Below are 17,096 nucleotides of genomic sequence, written 5' to 3'. Positions count from 1 at the left end.
TATTTCACTTGAATTGTTTATTAGGCATTTAGCCACATGACAAAGGACAATTTAAAGACCACAGATATAATTTCAAGTTGCATGAACATAGACTGCCCTGGAAAATATGTCAGTGAGGCTTTCCTGCCACTTCTGATGGCTGCAAGAACATGAAAATCTATGATGTTTTAATCAACAAAAATCACAGCTGATGAATAAAAGCTATGGCCACGAAGATTAACTTTTTATATAGCAAATAATATTTCTTTGTTGATGAGACACTAAGCAGACAAAATCACAGCCCTCTGGATAACTTTGGAGAAAGACATGGGAAGCCACAGACAGACTCGGTTCCACGAAGCCAGGATGATATTTATTTGCTTCTTATTCCAGTTTTCAGATAGATTTCGCTTCAACTTTTGATTCCTACAGGGAAAAAAATAGCATGAGCATATGGCTCTATTAAAAAAATAAAGAAGAATTGCATGTGCTTCTTATTCGAATACAAAGAACGAATATATAATTTCCCCAAAAAACAGAGACAATTGTGCAATGTCAAAGAGTTTGAACTTAATAAAGGAATTTTTATTGCCAATCTGGCTTCTCTGATGAAAATTGTATTAGTGTCAACTAGAATGTCTGCCTAATTTTCTACCCTCTGTAAAATATGAATAGTTCCTACTTTCTCTCAGAACTATAACCACATGAATATGATGTAATAAACTCAAATAAGTACAAGTAAAATCAAAGTATTAAGATTTTTATTGTTCTAATCTGTCCAAAACAACATACATGCATTAGGACTTACTATTGTATCACATATCTTTTTAAAAATTGAATTTCATTTTTACCTTTTGAATCTACAGCAAATATAATGACCCCAGAGGAACTGAGACTCTGATGAGAAATACACCTTTGTTTCTGATAAATTTTCAGAGCTACACTCTCCACATATGTTCTTCTAGGCATGTGTCAACAAGATGCTGATATGATACAGGCTTATGAGATAGATGCAAACATGGGATTGCAGAAATGCGAGTCGGGAGCTCTTGCCTGATAGGGATCTGTTTCGTATGGAGCTTACGGTGGTACTTTCCCTCCCCTCACACAGTCTTATGCTGAGAGCAATGGAATAACTTCAACATATAAGCCTGTCCCCACTACCTGCCAGAGATGCTTGAGATACCACTTTGGAGTTGCTCTGGGTCAGGAGGTCTTCCTCAGACCCCAGGTCTCTCTCAGTTTGAGTGGGGAAAGGCCCTGGTTGCACCAGGGAAAGGGCCTGGTTCTCAGGGTACATTTTGACTGAGAAGGTAGTTCTTTGGCCTCAACTTTCAGGAGCCATGGACAGGTCTATCACATATATGAAATATGATTTTCAACTTCTGACTTGTTGAGCACTATACTTTTTCAGATATTCACAATTAAAATCAATAGCAAAGAAGATAAAGTTGTAGGCAATCAGGAAATGCATTACATGACTTATAGATTCTAAATCCCCCACAGGTTGTAATGAACGAGCCATTGCGAAAGGAAGAGGGAGAGAGAAAGAGAAGCAGACCCTAAGGAGGGATCACAGATGTCTTCTACCAAATGGGACAAACAAACAAACAAAAAAGACAGAAACAGAGAAAGGTAGACATATCCCAACAGGATGACATTCTTAAGATAACCTAATGAAGAGACTTTCTAAGGTTGTCTGGGTTCCCACCAACATAATTTTAAATACCCTTCATGTTGCCAACACTGCATTTATTTAAAATGTGTGCTTTGTTTTTACAGATTAACTGCATGCTGTCTACAGGGTTTAGCTGTGAGGGGTTTACCCCTCACAACTGAAAGAAGTCTGGTAATTGAAACACATCCTTTCTTTAAACCATCAAGAATTTGGACGGCAAGTCGTGAGTCACAATAAATTCCCTTTTTATTGTTTTCATTAGTTCTCTAAAGGTCACCAGTTTCTTATATGAGCTTGTTATGACAGTAAGTTATCTCAACAAATGCTGTTTGAAGAAACCTAAAGTATTATAGAGATTGATGTAAGAGAATAAATAGTAAAAATCTAAGTTTTAAAAGAATTATTAAAATGTATGATTCCTTCTACTTCTCCAGAATTAACATGATTTTCTCTTCCCTTTTTTTTTTTTTTTTTTGAGACAGAGTCTCACACTGTGGCCAGGCGGGAGTGCAGTGGCGCGATCTCAGCTCACTGTAACCTCCGCCTCCCAGGTTCATGCGATTCTCCTGCCTCAGCCTCTGGAATAGCTGGGATTACAGATGCGCGCCGCCACGCCCAGCTAATTTTTAGTAGAGATGGGGTTTCACCATGTTGGCCAGGATGGTCTCAATCCCTTGACCTTGTAATCTGCCTGCCCTGGCCTCCCAAAGTGCTGCAATTACAGGCATGAGCCAGTGCACCTGGCCTTCTCTTCCTTATTTTCAGGTTAGACAAATGCACTCTGGCAGCACTGAGTGGCCAGGTTGGGCCTGTAGCTGGGTCTGGACTCCAGGAGGACACTCTTGCTGCGGGACAAGGAGACAGGCAGAAAGTGAGCCCAGGGCAGCGGGACAAGGAGACAGGCAGAAAATGAGCCCAGGGCAGCCTACCTGCAGCTGGCTTCACTCCTACTCCCTCTCTGCTCGCAGCACGTCGGCCGCCAGCTCTTTGATGTGCTCCCAGGCCCGCTGCACATGGGCAGATTCCACAGTGCGAGAGCAGATGGCAAAACGCAGGACAAACTTGTCCCTGAGGTGACATGGAACCAAGTGGATTTTTTTGGCACTGTTTATTCTTTGCAGAAGAGCTTCATTCACTTTGTTGGAACCCTGGAGGGATTGAAAGAGAGGAACTGTGCTCAGGTCTCTGAGGACTCAAAAATCAACTGGTCATGTAGGAAGGCCAGTGCTTGGCAACCTTGCCATACATCAGGAAGAAGCCAACTAACTATCCCCCTTGTTACAAAATTCAACAAAATAATAGTAACGCACCCTAAAAGACTGCATGCATCTTCTCCCCACAGACAATTTCTCCATATTCTAATGTGTCATCAAAAGATGACCCTTCCATGGTCTAAGTTTTTTTAAGGAAAATAAAGATCCCTAGATATGTCATCTACAAATGTATGAGCTTAAACAGCAGAAATGGGGTTTCTGATGGCACCAGGGGAGGAGTCTCTAAATTCCCACGGAAACATAGAAGAGTCTCAGCAACCTAGAAAAGGAAGCATAATGGTCAAGCTAGTGCCAGAATCTGGGAAGAATGTCCATGAACCACAGGACCGAGCAACCATTGGTGCCTCTCCAGATGAGCACAGCCCACCAGCCTGGGGTGGGGCAGAGGCCCCACCCCTCCCACTATACTAGAGATGGAAGCCTGGTATCAATCAGCCAATGGGAAGCCCTTGCTGTCCCGCCTGGGCCCTGCTTCCACAGCAGCCAGTCTCCTGACACTTCACCTCCACCTCCCTTTGCTCCTCTGGCCTTCTTCTGATTGCAGGCAGTGACTCCGTGTCTTCTAAGCCATGGAGTCTTAAATAGAACTGAATGTGGGACACTGCATCCTAGTCACCCGAACCCCGCAGGACTGCAGTTCATGGCCCTGTCTTCAGAGTGGAGAAGCAGGGAGGACGAGTAGGAAAGGGAGAGTTCTATCTACCACATGGAACCACCTCAGATGAGCACGTGCTGGATGCTGGCACCTGGCACAGAGCTGCGCAAATCCCCTGGCCTCTAGCTATGGGCCTGAGCGCCCTGCTCCTGTTGTGCCCAGGTAGACAGTGATGGGTCAGAGGAAATTTGGAAACCGTGGGTGAACACCAGGTCTGCGTGAATCTGGATGAGGATTCAAGGATGAAGACAGAGAAAAAAAGAAATGATGGTACCAAGGGAATGGAATGTTACCAAAAAGACTCAGTAGGAGAGCAAACATCTGCAAAGTATAGAGCACAGAAAATAGGAAACAAATTATTTAGGAAAAACGTGCTTGCCATTTTCAAACAGACTGGATAGGGCAGTACTTCCATGAAGTAGAGACAAGAAGCCTAGCAGAGGTGGGACAATGACAATGAACAAAGTAGGCTGAGCGCACACAGATGAAGACCAAGCAAGTACTAGCCGCGATGAGGATGGAGGGAGAGGGACCATGATGCCATAGCAACATCACATCTGCTTTAGTAAAGAGCCACATGACGCACTGAAGCATTCAGCATGAGGAGCCTGAAATTCAGATTGAAGAGGATTAGACCAGGAGAGAGTGAGGCCAAGATGGCAGACGTGGAGGCAGAAAAGTGAGCCACAGTGTTTGACTCATGTGCTTCCTCCAGAAACTGAATTTGCAGACTGGAGGCACAAGCAAAGTTTTACAAAAGGAAACATTTGTCAGCTGAAAAATGCCCTGGGCTTCCTGCATGAGAGGCCTCACTATATGGCATGAGAGAAGAATGGACAGAAACCAGTATACAGATGGGTTTGGTGGCCTCTATAAATTATGCAAATAAAATAAAAGCCATAACCTTAGCAACATTATGCTAAGTGAAAGAAGACAGTCATAAAAGGCAATATGTTGTATGATTTCATTTATACAAATGTCCAGAATAGACAAACCTACAGAGACAGAAAACAGATTAGTAGTCCTAAGGATGGGGAATATGGCATGACTGGGTGTGGGGTTTCTTTTCAGAGGATGAAAATGTTCTAGAATTAGATTGTGGTAATGGCTGCACAATTCTGTAGATATACTAAAAATATTCAAATGTAGCCTTTTTTTTTTTTGAGATGGAGTCTTGCTCTGTTGCCCAGGCTGGAGCACAGTAGCACAATCTTGGCTCACTGTAACCTCTGCCTCCCAGGTTCAAGTGATTCTCCTGCCTCAGCCTCCCAAGTAGCTGGGATTACAGGTGTGTGCCATCACTCCTGACTAATTTTCATATTTGTGGTAGAGACGAGGTTTCACCATGTTGGTCAGGCTGTTCTCGAACTCCTGACCTCAAGTGATCTGGCCTCCTTGGTCTCCCAAAGTGCTGGGATTATAGAGGTGAGCCACCACGCCCGGCCCAAATGTAAACTTTAAATGAACAAAGTGAATTATATCTCAACAGAACTGTTTAAAAAAATAGAATATAAAAGTCCTGTGCAGCCATAAAAAAGGATGACTTTGTGTCCTTTGTAGGGACATGGATGCAGCTGGAAACCATCATCCTCAGCAAACTATCACAAGAACAGAAAATCAAACACCGCATGTTCTCACTCATAGGTGGGAACTGAACAATGAGATCACTTGGGCTCAGGAAGGGGAACATCACACACCGGGGCCTATCATGGGGAGGGGGGAGGAGGGAGGGATTGCATTGGGAGTTACACCTAATGTAAATGACGATTTGATGGGTGCTGACGAGTTGATGGGTGCAGCACACCAACATGGCACAAGTATACATATGTAACAAACCTGCATGTTATGCACATGTACCCTAGAACTTAAAGTATAATAAATAAATAAATAAATAAATAAATAAATAAATAAATGTCCTAGAAGAAAACTGTCAGCAAAAATAAGAATGAAAACAACTGCTTGACAGCAGATGAGTCGAATAAGTACGATGCCAACACCAAGGTTGGTTGACTGGACACATCCTGGACATGGATGGACTGAGGCTTCTCCCACAAACACCCAGAGCATGTCTTGCCCTCTTGGTCCTCTGTGCACCTCCCAGGTCTCATCGCTTGTGCTCTTCCAAGAGCTCAAGTCTCCTCTCCTGCTCTGCTACCTGCAGGCTTTCCCACGGCTACAGCTCCTCCTTGCCTCAGAGCTCTAAGTCAGGTGAGGCAAAAGGACGTGGTAGGTGGAGTGCAGTGCTACACTCTGACTGGCAGCCCCTTGACAATGACACTACCCCAGCCTGCTCCTTCTCCTGAGTGTCTTTAATTTGAAAAAAGAAGCCTTCTGGAAAGGCTTGAAATGATTGTGAATTTAAAGCTACCTCGGTCGGGCACAGTGGCTCACGCCTGTAATCCCAGCACTTTGAGAGGCCGAGATGGACGGATCACGAGGTCAGAGTTTGAGACCAGCCTGACCAACATGGTGAAACCCCATCTCTACCAAAAATACAAAACTTAGCTGGGTGTGGTGGTGCACACTTGTAATCCCAGCTACTCAAGAGGCTGAGGCAGGAGAATCACTTGAACCTGGGAGGCGGAGGTTGCAGTGAGCCAAGATTGTGCCACTGCACTCCAGCCTGGGCAACAGAGTATGAGACTCTGACTCAAAAAAAAAAAAAAAGAAAAAAAACCTCATAAAACAGACAGAGCATTAGGTCTCACCTGGCTCTGTGCACACAAGGGAGATTACCAAGGGGCATGTGTGCAGTGCATCTTAGAGCCTTTTTGAGAACTGTATCATGATTCTCAGCAGAGATGGCTTATGCCCTAACCTGTGTGGGCCAGCCTGCCCTCACCTGGTGAACATCGGGTGAGCAAAATAACAGCACACCACAGCACAGTGTCAAACAGACTCCTGTGTGGGCATCTTGTAAAGGTACGCAGCCAGCAGCTCTGGGATGGGGCCCAAGACTGACTTTTCTAAGGAGCTCCCAGGCAACGCTGATGATGCTGATGCTGTTGATCCACAGAAGATGCTCAGATTAGTGAAGCTATGGACAGGCCACTGTCCTCCAGGGAGGGCCAGTGGCAGAGGTGTGGGATGGAGCCTTGGGGATGGAAAAATGGTAAGGATTCTGGGACCAATGAGCTGTGTAAGTGAGAAGTCTCAGGGCAGGCTTGAGGAAGCGGGAACAGCCCCAGTGCGTGGAAGCAAGGCTGTGCAGCGTCGGGCAGGGCAGGCTGGTGGACTGAAGAACGCAGGCTTTGCTCTCCCATCTCTGGAGAGCCAGGGCCAGTTTTTGAGCATGGAGGTAATGGACGACACTTTCCCCTCTGTCACATTCACAGAAAATGAAGAATGGAATAGATGTAGACAAACCTTCAGCCGAAAGCAGACAAGCCCCAGAGTGACTTCCGCACAGATTTCAAAGCGGGGATCCTGGAGCACCAGTGACTCAAACTCATGGGACAGCTGGACGTGCTTGAAAGAGGAAAGGGAAAATCTGTTTCTCTCACGGCCACTTAATTCAGAACTTAACTACCTAGAAAACCTTATTAGACTGCACATGTATAATTCATTTAGTTGCTCTTGGCAATTTTCCTCAAGTGCTTGTACCGTTCACTGACCAGCTGTTCCCAGGCAGGCTAAGAAACTCATTGCCTGCATTAGCAGAGGTCTAGTGTCTTCAGAACACCAACTGTCATTTTCTTCTGTTCATGAGACTATTTTTATCCCACCCAAACTGTCTTTTATAATGTTAGAATAAACACCGTGAGGAGGTATTTGAGCATTCTGGAAGAGACAATGGCTAACGCCCATCGAGTTGCTCCTCTGTGCTTCCGGTGCCAGCGCTCACCACTGCGGCATCTTCAGGACAACCCACAACACAGAGGATATCGTGATTATCCCCATTTTGCAGATAAGAAAACAGGCTGGGAGTGAGCGAGCGACATGCCCAAGGTGCACCCGGAGGCCTTGGCTGAGCTGGTGTTCTACGGCAGCCTGATGGAGCTGCAGCTCTGTGGCTGCCACAGCTGTTGCTCCTCCTCAGCGTTTGCTACCTAGAGCTGGGCATCCTGTCCGCTCTGTCACATTCAAAATCGGCCTTCCTTTCATTGAATACACTGACCTTATTTCACTTCCAGATAGGTATAGAACTCAGAAGCTATTCAGATAGTATGTGATCCTAGGAGAAGGAGCCTTCCGTGGCGTAGGCCCGTGCCTTGCTCATTCTAAGCCCGCGCATACAGCAGGGCCCCCACGTTGCAAGTGATGGGAAGGACCTACGGAAACGCCACGCCATTGCGGGCCGTGGGTGGCTGGGACCAAAACACCTGTCATACGAGTGGTTTCTCGTCAAGCCACCAGAGGGCGCCAAAGACCTCGGCCTCATGGGCGATCCCGAAACCCGGTTCCCGCCCAGGGAGACAGGCTTTGAGCATCGCTGGACTCCGCTCCTAAGGCAGGCTTGGGTCCCCTTTCAGAAAGAAGTGGGGTGTGTTTTAAACAGGAGCCAGCATGATCATAACTAGTTGTCCTTGAGCTTAAACATGTCATTATTGTGGAGAGATAAATCCCTGATTTTTTGGCTTTCTGTCCCCCCAAAAACTGAATTCGTCTCAAATGGGGAGAGGGGCATTTCCTACCCATGAATTCATATACATACTCCTTTCCCAGCTCTCGCCCCCAAACAGGTCCTCACAGCACTCGGCAGCCCCTGGAACTGTCCTCAGGGAAGCTTTGGGAGTAGACAGTTCATGGCACATCCTAGGTATTCTACAAAGCTTGCAAATGGATGTGTTTTTATACGCTGTGCCACAGAGGATGCGGCTGGGGACACCTGCCCCTGCACAGCTGGTTGTGAAGTGGCAACAGGACTTAAAATGGAGGACTATCACCATCACTAAGGCTGAATATCACAGGTGTGCTTGTTCCCATGAAGCCTTGGGACCTCTGTCCATCAAGATGAGGCCACAGCTTAGGAAGGACACCGGGATCAGAGGGAGCCAGCAGAACAGCAGCAGGCCTTCTGCAGCTGGCTAAATGGGTGGCTCTAGGCAGGTCCGGGCTCATATTCAAGACTCAGTTTCCTCATTTTTTTTTTTTTTTTTTTGAGACAGAGTCTTGCTCTGTTGTCCAGGCTTTAGTGCAGTGGCACGATCTCTGCTCACTGCAACCTCTGCCTCCCGGGTTCAAGCGATTCTCCTGCTTCAGCCTCCCAAATAGCTGAGATTACATGCCTGCCACCATGCCCAGCTAATTTTTTGTATTTTTTTTTTTTTTAGTAGAGACAGGGTTTCACTATGTTGATCAGGCTTGTCTTGAACTCCTGACTTCATGATCCCCCCGCCTTAGCTCCCAAAGTGCTGAGATTACACGCGTGAGCCACCACACCCAGCCAATTGTTTTTTGGGTGTTGTTTGTTTTGTTTTTTTAAAGCAGGGGAGTGGGGCTTGTAGCTGATGAGTGGTTCTCAAATTTTAGTGCATAGAGATGGTGTCTGGTTTGCTTGTTAAAACAGAGGTTGCTGGGCCCCACCGCAGGCCGGCACTGCTGGTCTGGAAGCATGTCTGAGAACCACTGGTCTAGGGAATATCTATCTTATTCTGGCAATCTAGGGGAGAAAAACACATTCATTATGTTGTCATGATTGCCATTGCTCAATGAACTTCATTCTTGGCTAGATGTGGCTAAAGCACAACCTATGTGGTGTTTCTACCATGACCACCTTCCTGGACCTGATAACCAGCAATCTGTATGAAAGTGACTTAACAGATCTTATAAATACCCTCATCTCAACAACCCAAACTACAGTCTGATTCTTTTGCCGTGTATTTGCTTATTATGACATTTGAAGGCCGGGCGCAGTGGCTCACATCTGTCAATCCCGGCACTTTGAGAGGCCGAGGCGGGTGGATCACCAGAAGTCAGGAGTTCGAGATCAGCCTGACCAACATGGTAAAACTCAATCTCTACTTAAAATACAAAAATTAGCTGGACATGATGGCGCATGCCTGTAATCCTAGCTACTCAGGAGGCTGAGGCAGGAGATTCGCTTGAACCCAGGAGGCAGAGGTTGCAGTGAGCTGAGATCTCACCATTGCACTCCAGCTTGGGGAACAAGAGTGAAACTCTGTCTCAAAAAAAAAAAAAAATGAATTTATTTCTAAAGTCCCGAAAGACCTCTGCAATTTTACCCAGATAAATAATAAAAACAAGGTCACCTTGCGGATATAAGCCTGCAGTCCTTTGACTCCATACATCCTAAATACAAACCACATTTTCAAAGAGCGAAATCTTCGGCCCAGTGGTATCTGCCAGTGCTGAAATGAAACATGAAACGGACCATCAGTGAGGAAGATATTAAAAGCAGGCTTCCTTTTTGGCTCACTGGCTCACCTGTTTCTCTTGGAGGCGGCCACCCTGCTCCCACTGCCATGGCCCGTCTTGGATAACAGGGCCCTCGGTGATGTGGGCAGAGGCTTTCTTTGGAAATCTCCAAGAGAGAGGAACACAGACAGGGACCGTTGACCTGGGAGCCAGCAATGGTCATTGTTTTCATTCAACAGATCTTTGGGGTGTGCACAGTAGGGCTAGACCCTGGGCTGGGCCCTGGGGTTCTGTGGTGAGCAAACAGGGAAAACATGGCCCTGCCCCCAGCGAGCTCACCATCCAGTGAGGATAAGGGGGTGATTTTCATTGATGTCCTTGCCTAGGAAGGAGGGAGCCAGAACCCGCTCTTGTCTGCCACTTCTGCCCTGGATGTTCTGGCACTGTTTTCTAGAGCAATATTGGTTCCCTTTTGGTCCCACTGATCATCATGGAGTGACCCCAAGTTCCCTCACCAGAAGACACAATGTGTGTCCCCATGCTGGGCTCCAGAAGCTTTCCCTGTCCTTCCTCTGGTTTTCCCAGACCCAGTCAGCTGACTGACCCCCACACTCTCTGAGGGATGGAGATGTGGTGAAGTGAGCAGGGAAGGACTGGGATGAGGAGGCTGCTGGGAAGTGACCATAGCAGCCCTGCATGGTCATCTTAACAGTCACATTCTATTTCAGCTATAAAGGAGATGCTGAGGAGAGCTGAGCCAGCTCCCTGCTGGGCCTGGGTGACACAGTGCAGCCAGGTGCAACACTCGAGCTCAGCTGGACCACCTGCCGGGTGGAACTGCTTAGCCGGAGTCCTGAGTCCCACACTGCTCCCCGGAAGGAGGGCTCACAGGTGGTTCTTAAAGTGTGGGTGAAGGCCGGATGCGGTGGCTCATACCTGTAACCCCAGCACTTTGGGAGGCCGAGGTGGGTGGATCACCTGAGGTCAGGAGATTGAGACCAGCCTGACCAACATGGTGAAACCCCCTCTCTGCTGAAAATATAAAAATTAGCCTGGTGTGGTGGCACATGACTGTAATCCCATCTACTTGGGAAGCTGAGGCAGAACCCGGGAGGCGGAGGTTGCAGTGAGCCAAGATGGCGCCATTGCACACCAGCCTGGGCAATAGAGTGAGACTCCATCTCAAAATAAATAAATAAATAAATAAAATAAAGTGTGGGTGGAATGAATGAATGGCAGCTGCTTCTAAACACAAGAGAAGCAGCTCAAGGGCCCAGAGCCAGAGTTCTGCAGGAGCTTCTCAGGTCAAAAGGGAAACAGGGACCCAACCTCTGACTCAGGCATTCAGCATGGTTCCCCCCAGTTGTATGCCAAGCCCTGCCCGGTGTGTTGGCACATTATCTCCTTTGAGCTTCCTAGCAGCACTGTAAACGAGGGTTCAGATCCCTACTTTCTTGGAGCGAAAGCAGGTGTGGACAGTGATTTGTTCAATGTCACCAAGCCAGCATGCGGCAGAGCTTGAGCTGAACCTGTACACACAGTTGTCTGCTAGTAAGCACTGCGTTTGCAAGCTGCTGGGCTGCTCAAGAACTAAGCTAACTTGTCTTTTGGAAATCTAAAAGAATAATCCCTTATCCCACCACTAGCTGACTGACCGACTAACTAACAGTCAGTAAAGCGACGCTTCCCTGCCACGGTTCAGCACGGGCGCTGCGTTCCAAAATCATTCCTGGACCAGTCATCCTCCTACAAATTAGAATGCGATTTCAGTCTAACATTTGGAAGAATACCAAGGTAAACTTAATTTCTGTGGTCCCAGAGTGAAAATGCACACCATCTAATTGAATGCTCACTCAAATGTGGCTCCAAATGTTGTCATGTTCTCTCCAGAGACTGAGTTCAATGCACTGGCCCCTCCCCCAATATGCTCTTGGGTGCCTGCAGCAGACGGCTGTGACTCCTGTGTACCCAGCCTCACCTCCTACCAGACTAAGTTCCCAGAGGAAAGGGACTGTGTCTCATTTGCCATTTTAGTTCCAGCCCCAAGCCCAGCACCCGGCCTGGCTCGGCGCGGCCAGCCCACATTTTGTGGAATATTGTTGACGGACATACTTAAATAAATCAGGAATAAAACCCATTTTTCCCTCATTCACGGGTCATCTAAAAGGATTCTGCATGTAGAAACCAATTCATATTTGATGCTTCCCAAACATTAAATGAGCTATTTCCTGGTACTTTTTCCTCCACAGTTGATCATTTTTAAACCCATATTTTGTCCCACTTTTGACAAGCCATCAACATCTTCCAGAAGATGCAGTTTCCTCATTCAAACAGCCTGCAGGGCTGCGTGGCTCTGTGGCTTGTGACCTGGGTCCACGGTCCTGTCTTTCAATAGGTTCAGCAAACTTTTTAACTTTTCTGAACCTCTGTCTCCTCCCCTATGAAATAGGCACAATGATGCCCACTTTGCCCAGGACCTCGCAAACTGGAGGCAAATAGTGCTGTCTTACATCTTCAGTGTGCTGTTCACCATCAGAAAGAACACAGAGCTCTCTTGCCATACCTCGCGTCCTGAACAGCCTCCTCCTGGGACTAACACTCCGTCCTCGTGCCCTCATCACTGACAAGGGGCAGAACTACCAGGGCCTGCTCATTCTTTTAACCCCACACTTCCTCACTGGCCTGGCAGGCAGCCCACTGTCCAGGGGTCTTCTCCCCAGCCTGATGGCTGTGACAGCCTTAGGTTTGGGTTTCCAGCCTCTTTGAACAAAATGAGAATGTCTATGATATTCCTTCCCATTCCCTGCTGAGCCCAGCAAAGCAAATGCTCTGGGGACATTTGCCTGGAATTCACATTCAAGTTGGGAATCATAGAGGAGCCTGAGAGGTGCATGTGAGCACAGAGAGGGAAAGAGGTCACTGCACTGTAGCTAAAATAGCGGCAAAGAGAAGATGCCAGGAAATATGGCTAGGGACATCCCTGGGTTGTGGCAGACGGAGAGGGTTTAGTGAGAGGCAGTGACACTTGTGCCTGCACCCAAGGGATAGAAAGAGCAAAGCTGGGCTGAGAGGTGCCCTGGGGGCTCTGCACACCAGGGGCCCTGAGGCTGCTCCCACACTCACACTCGGCCAACTTGTGTTTTCCCAGTGGCTGCCCGGGGCTGTCCCCACATGGCCACTCCTGCTTCCTGGGGCTGATCTGCTGAGGCCTAACGCCTGTGCTTCACATTTAGAAGCCCTTCTGCTCCAGAACAGCTTCCACCTTCTGCATTCCATCTTTCATAAGGTTCGTGCATTTGTCCCCTCATCAGCCATGAAATATCGGCTGTGAACACATGATGTGCCATCTCCGGCCCTCTCTAGGGACGCAGCAGCACAGAAGCCAGTTACCTCAGAGGGCCTCCCAAGCCTGGTGGATGCCAGTGGGGCTGGGCTGCTGTGGTGCTTCCCACCTGCCTGGGTTCCTTTAGAAGCAACAGGCAGCCAAACAAGAGCCGTCCCCACATGGCTCCTGACTCATGCGCTGCCAGCTATAGTGCCAGACAACTCAGCATCATTGCCTGCCACAAGCGGCAAGAAGAGAGCTGTCAGGCAGAGGACTAGCTAAGGACTTGGGGATGTCCTCTTGGGCCACAAATGGGCAGCCTGGAGGATCTCAGGTGTATTTCAGAACATGCATCAGGGCCTGCGTGGTCTGCACCTCTGTCTCCCTCAGTGGCCTGGGAGTCCTGGAGGCGGTTTTGGGCCTCACTCACCTCTGAGTAGCTGCAAGAGTAGCTCATAGCTCCTGGTTGGAAAGGGAGTGCCAGTCAAGGGGCTGCCTTGAGATGGGGTGAAAAGGATCCAGGTTTCATAGCAGGACAAATAGGGTGGGGAGTACAGGGGCTGCCCAAAGGATGCTTTGAAAGTAAGGCTGGAGCACAGCTTGCTGATGCTTGACCTTTCCTTAACTGAGGCCAATGGCTTTCATTAAGCTGGTAGAGAGAATTAGTAGAGATAACTAGTTGAAGTAACAGAAGGACAAACGCTTCCCAAAGAATATATGGCCCATCAAGGCGAGGTGAATGGTGGGCTCAAGTCTTCTGGATTAGCAGTGGGGAAAGGGGCTGTGGCTTGAGGCGCTGAGGAGAGTGAGGCTCAGCACTAAAGACAGAAGGGGACAGAAAGACAGGGATCAGATTCTTTCCTCACCCCATGAGGGTCAGGGACTGGTGGTGGAGGGAATAGGATGAAGAGCCTAGGGTTGGGGAGAAGGAGTGAGCCCTGAGGACCAGAAGGGCCCTGGCTGGAGCAGAAGAACAGGCTGGGGAAGCCTCAGGCAAGCCCTGCCATCTTCGTGGTCCTGCAGGCGGGTGCCAGTACAGATCTGTGATTCTTGGTGAACAGTAGAAACTGTCTGAGGAGATCATGTTCCCTGAGCTGCTAGATGCGGGCACAGCTGGGCGGGTTCTTGTCTTGGGCAACGTAACATAAGCCAGCATTGCTGGGGATGGTGCCCCAGGCCTTTGAAAGACAGTGCCAACTTTATTTTAAAAGACTTTGGTTCCTAGAGGACTTGTTAGTCAATACAGAGTTTTTAGCAAAGCTTATGTTATTTTATGTGAACCAGAGATGGTGTCGTGCCTTTTTTTTTCCTAATGATATCTAAGCTGAGAAGGAGCAACATTAAAAAATAATAAAATAAAAGGCATGAAATATTCGTGCCTGTTACCCCATTTTCAGTCTCATGCTGCAGGAAGCAGCTCATCCTCAGCAGAAAGCTGGATGTGCCAGATGCTCACTGCACAGTCATTTAGGAAAGCAAGGGACTTTCCCAGGGAAGTAGTTAAATAACAGGGAAATAATTATACCACATAACATGGGATTCTGTGTAGACTTTCTGTACTGTGGAGAAGTCGAGACGGTATTGTGATTTTAGTTTCGGTGACATGAGAACCAGCTGCAGTGTGGTCTTGCAGCACATGGCCCTCCCGCCACATGAAGTCTGAGAAAGGCCATGAACCATAGGAGGAGACAGAAACACAGGCCACGGTGATGTGAGGATACAAGGGCAGGGTGAGCAGGTCCTCAAGTTATTTTTAATATTATTGTCATATTTTCCCTTCAATAATAACTTTCTAAAGGATAAGTCAGATTGTTAATGGGGATTTATATGAAAGTTTTAAATGGCGTCATCCATGGATCTTCCCACTGTGCCCTTATGTGCACACACCCTGGCCTTTCTCCCTGGGTGTGGAACTGGGTGGTCCCAGGCAAACTTTGCCAAAACTGTCCTGGGACCAGCCTTGATGGCTTGGGAAGGTTTACTGCTGCCCCCTCCCTCCTGGCTCACAGCTGTCACAGGAAGAAGGCAAGCTACACATGCCTTTGAGGGGCAGCCCCTGCTGGGTCATTATCACACCGGCTACTGACAATGTTTGCTCCAATAGCACTTAGACACACACCTCTGTTGGGAAATGGCAGCCTCTGCTTTGATGGTGCCCACCACGCCTGACCAGAAAGAAGTGGACATGGGTCATCATCTTTTTTTTTTTTTCGAGACAGAGTTTCACTCTGTCACCCAGGCTGGAGTGCAGAGGCGCGATCTCGGCTCACTGCAACCTCTGCCTCCCAGGTTCCAACGATTCTCCTGCCTCAGCCTCCGGGGTAGCTGGGATTACAGATGCCCGCCACCAGACCAGGCTAATTTTTGTATTTTTAGCACAGATGGGGTTTCACTATGTTGGCCACGCTGGTCTCGAACTCCTGACCTCAGATGATCCGCCCACTTCGGCCTCCCAAAGTGCGGGATTACAGGCGCGAGCCACCACATCCAGCCACAGGTCATCTTTTGATAGCAGAAGACAGCCAGCTCAGTGGCCACACCTCTGCCTCCCCTGAGTTTCACCCTCCCCCTTGGGTTCTATTCTTTCAATAAGCCTCGCAGCCACTGCCTTTGGTTCCAAATTCCTTTTCAGACTAACACTAGAACAACCTGGCATTTTCAAAGTATGCCTCATTCAACACTTTGGCAAATAAAAATGAGAGAGGACCAATGCATTTGAGACTAGGCTGCTGAGATGACTGGCCCCACCTGGGAGCTTTTTATGTTCCCTGACTCCTCACTCTCCCATTGCCGCCACCAGTGCAGCCCCAGGCACACAGCAGCCCAGGGCAGAGGGGCCTTTTCCTTCCAGAGGAATGGGGGGGCAGAGGCTCCTTCCCCCTCCCCAGGAGGAAAGTCCAGGGTCCAAGTTTCCCCCTCTTAACCTGAGACCTCTGACTGGGGGGCTCAGCAGAGCTGCCCGCCGCCTGACAGGACACCCCTAATATGTCAGTTAGGACCCCGTTGGAAGGTGCCCATCAGTGCGTGCTGGTCATGAGAGTGGGGAGGAGACCCGTGACAGCTCCGGAGGAGCTCCCCTGCACTCCACTGGCTTTTAAGATTACAGTGGAATCTCCCACTTACCCGGTAGTCAGTGATAAGCCCTGGAGAAAAAAGAAAGAAAAAGAAAAAAGAAACCATTAGACAGGTTTGTTGATCACACGCTAATCCTTTTCATCCTCCAGGTAAATTTCTTGTGTCTTCTAAGTCAGAAATAAAACTACCCAAAGGCTGGGTCTGGGTGTTCTTTGTGGCACTTCCCAGGGTAACATATTCAAGGGGAGTCTCCCGAGAACAGGGTGCCCAAAACACAAATTGGAAATGTTACACTCTCAATAGACCCGCATTAGTTTTGCTTTCTGCAGTTACATAGCATGAACATCTGAGGTTTCATCTAGTTCCCAGTAGAGAGTTAGCGTTCAGATCACGTAAATCGTTCATCATTCACTGATGCATGAGAAGGTGAATTTGTGTTATACGGAGTGATTAGAATATTTTTAAAAGAAGAGAATGAAACTCTTGGTGGGCTTATTCATCTCTGCATCCACGGATCTTAGCAGATCTTAGTTCAGTATCTGGGACAGAGCAGATACTCAGTGAATATCTGTTGAGTCAGTGTTACTATCCTGAATGGCTGATTTGCTTTTAAGCCTCCTCTCATGCCTGAAGCAGCAAATCCCAGGAGAAAGAACCCTGGATGCAGGCTCATAGACAGGAGTTTCTATTAATACAAGTGATCCTGCGCAAGGCATCAGGTGAGGATTATGACAACATGCTGAGGTCCTGCTGCACAGATCGGTGGAGAAGGGAGTCTCGTGCTCTGGGAGT

The 17,096-nt window shown here is 48.1% G+C and overlaps 1 protein-coding gene across 7 annotated transcripts in view; it reads right to left on the bottom strand.

Moving 5' to 3' along the window:
• DDC (dopa decarboxylase) overlaps nt 1–17,096 on the bottom strand; it is a 107,498-nt gene continuing 90,402 nt past the window's right edge. For 6 of the 7 annotated variants that reach the window (XM_025379197.1, XM_025379196.1, XM_025379201.1 and 3 more), the window contains 5 exons: nt 16,353–16,372; nt 9,799–9,897; nt 6,953–7,054; nt 2,587–2,805; nt 1–405 (listed from right to left, as the gene is read on the bottom strand). In XM_025379197.1, the coding sequence (XP_025234982.1) occupies nt 2,605–2,805; nt 6,953–7,054; nt 9,799–9,897; nt 16,353–16,372 (422 nt within the window). In that variant the 3' untranslated portion in view covers nt 1–405; nt 2,587–2,604. Of the gene's footprint in view, nt 406–1,461; nt 1,471–2,586; nt 2,806–6,952; nt 7,055–9,798; nt 9,898–16,352; nt 16,373–17,096 lie in introns of all 7 variants that reach the window. The other variant, XM_025379198.1, reaches the window with a different exon arrangement.

Source organism: Theropithecus gelada, chromosome 3 (assembly GCF_003255815.1).
Source record: "Theropithecus gelada isolate Dixy chromosome 3, Tgel_1.0, whole genome shotgun sequence".
NCBI lineage: Eukaryota > Metazoa > Chordata > Mammalia > Primates > Cercopithecidae > Theropithecus > Theropithecus gelada.
This window is presented reverse-complemented; position numbering and strand designations above follow the sequence as displayed.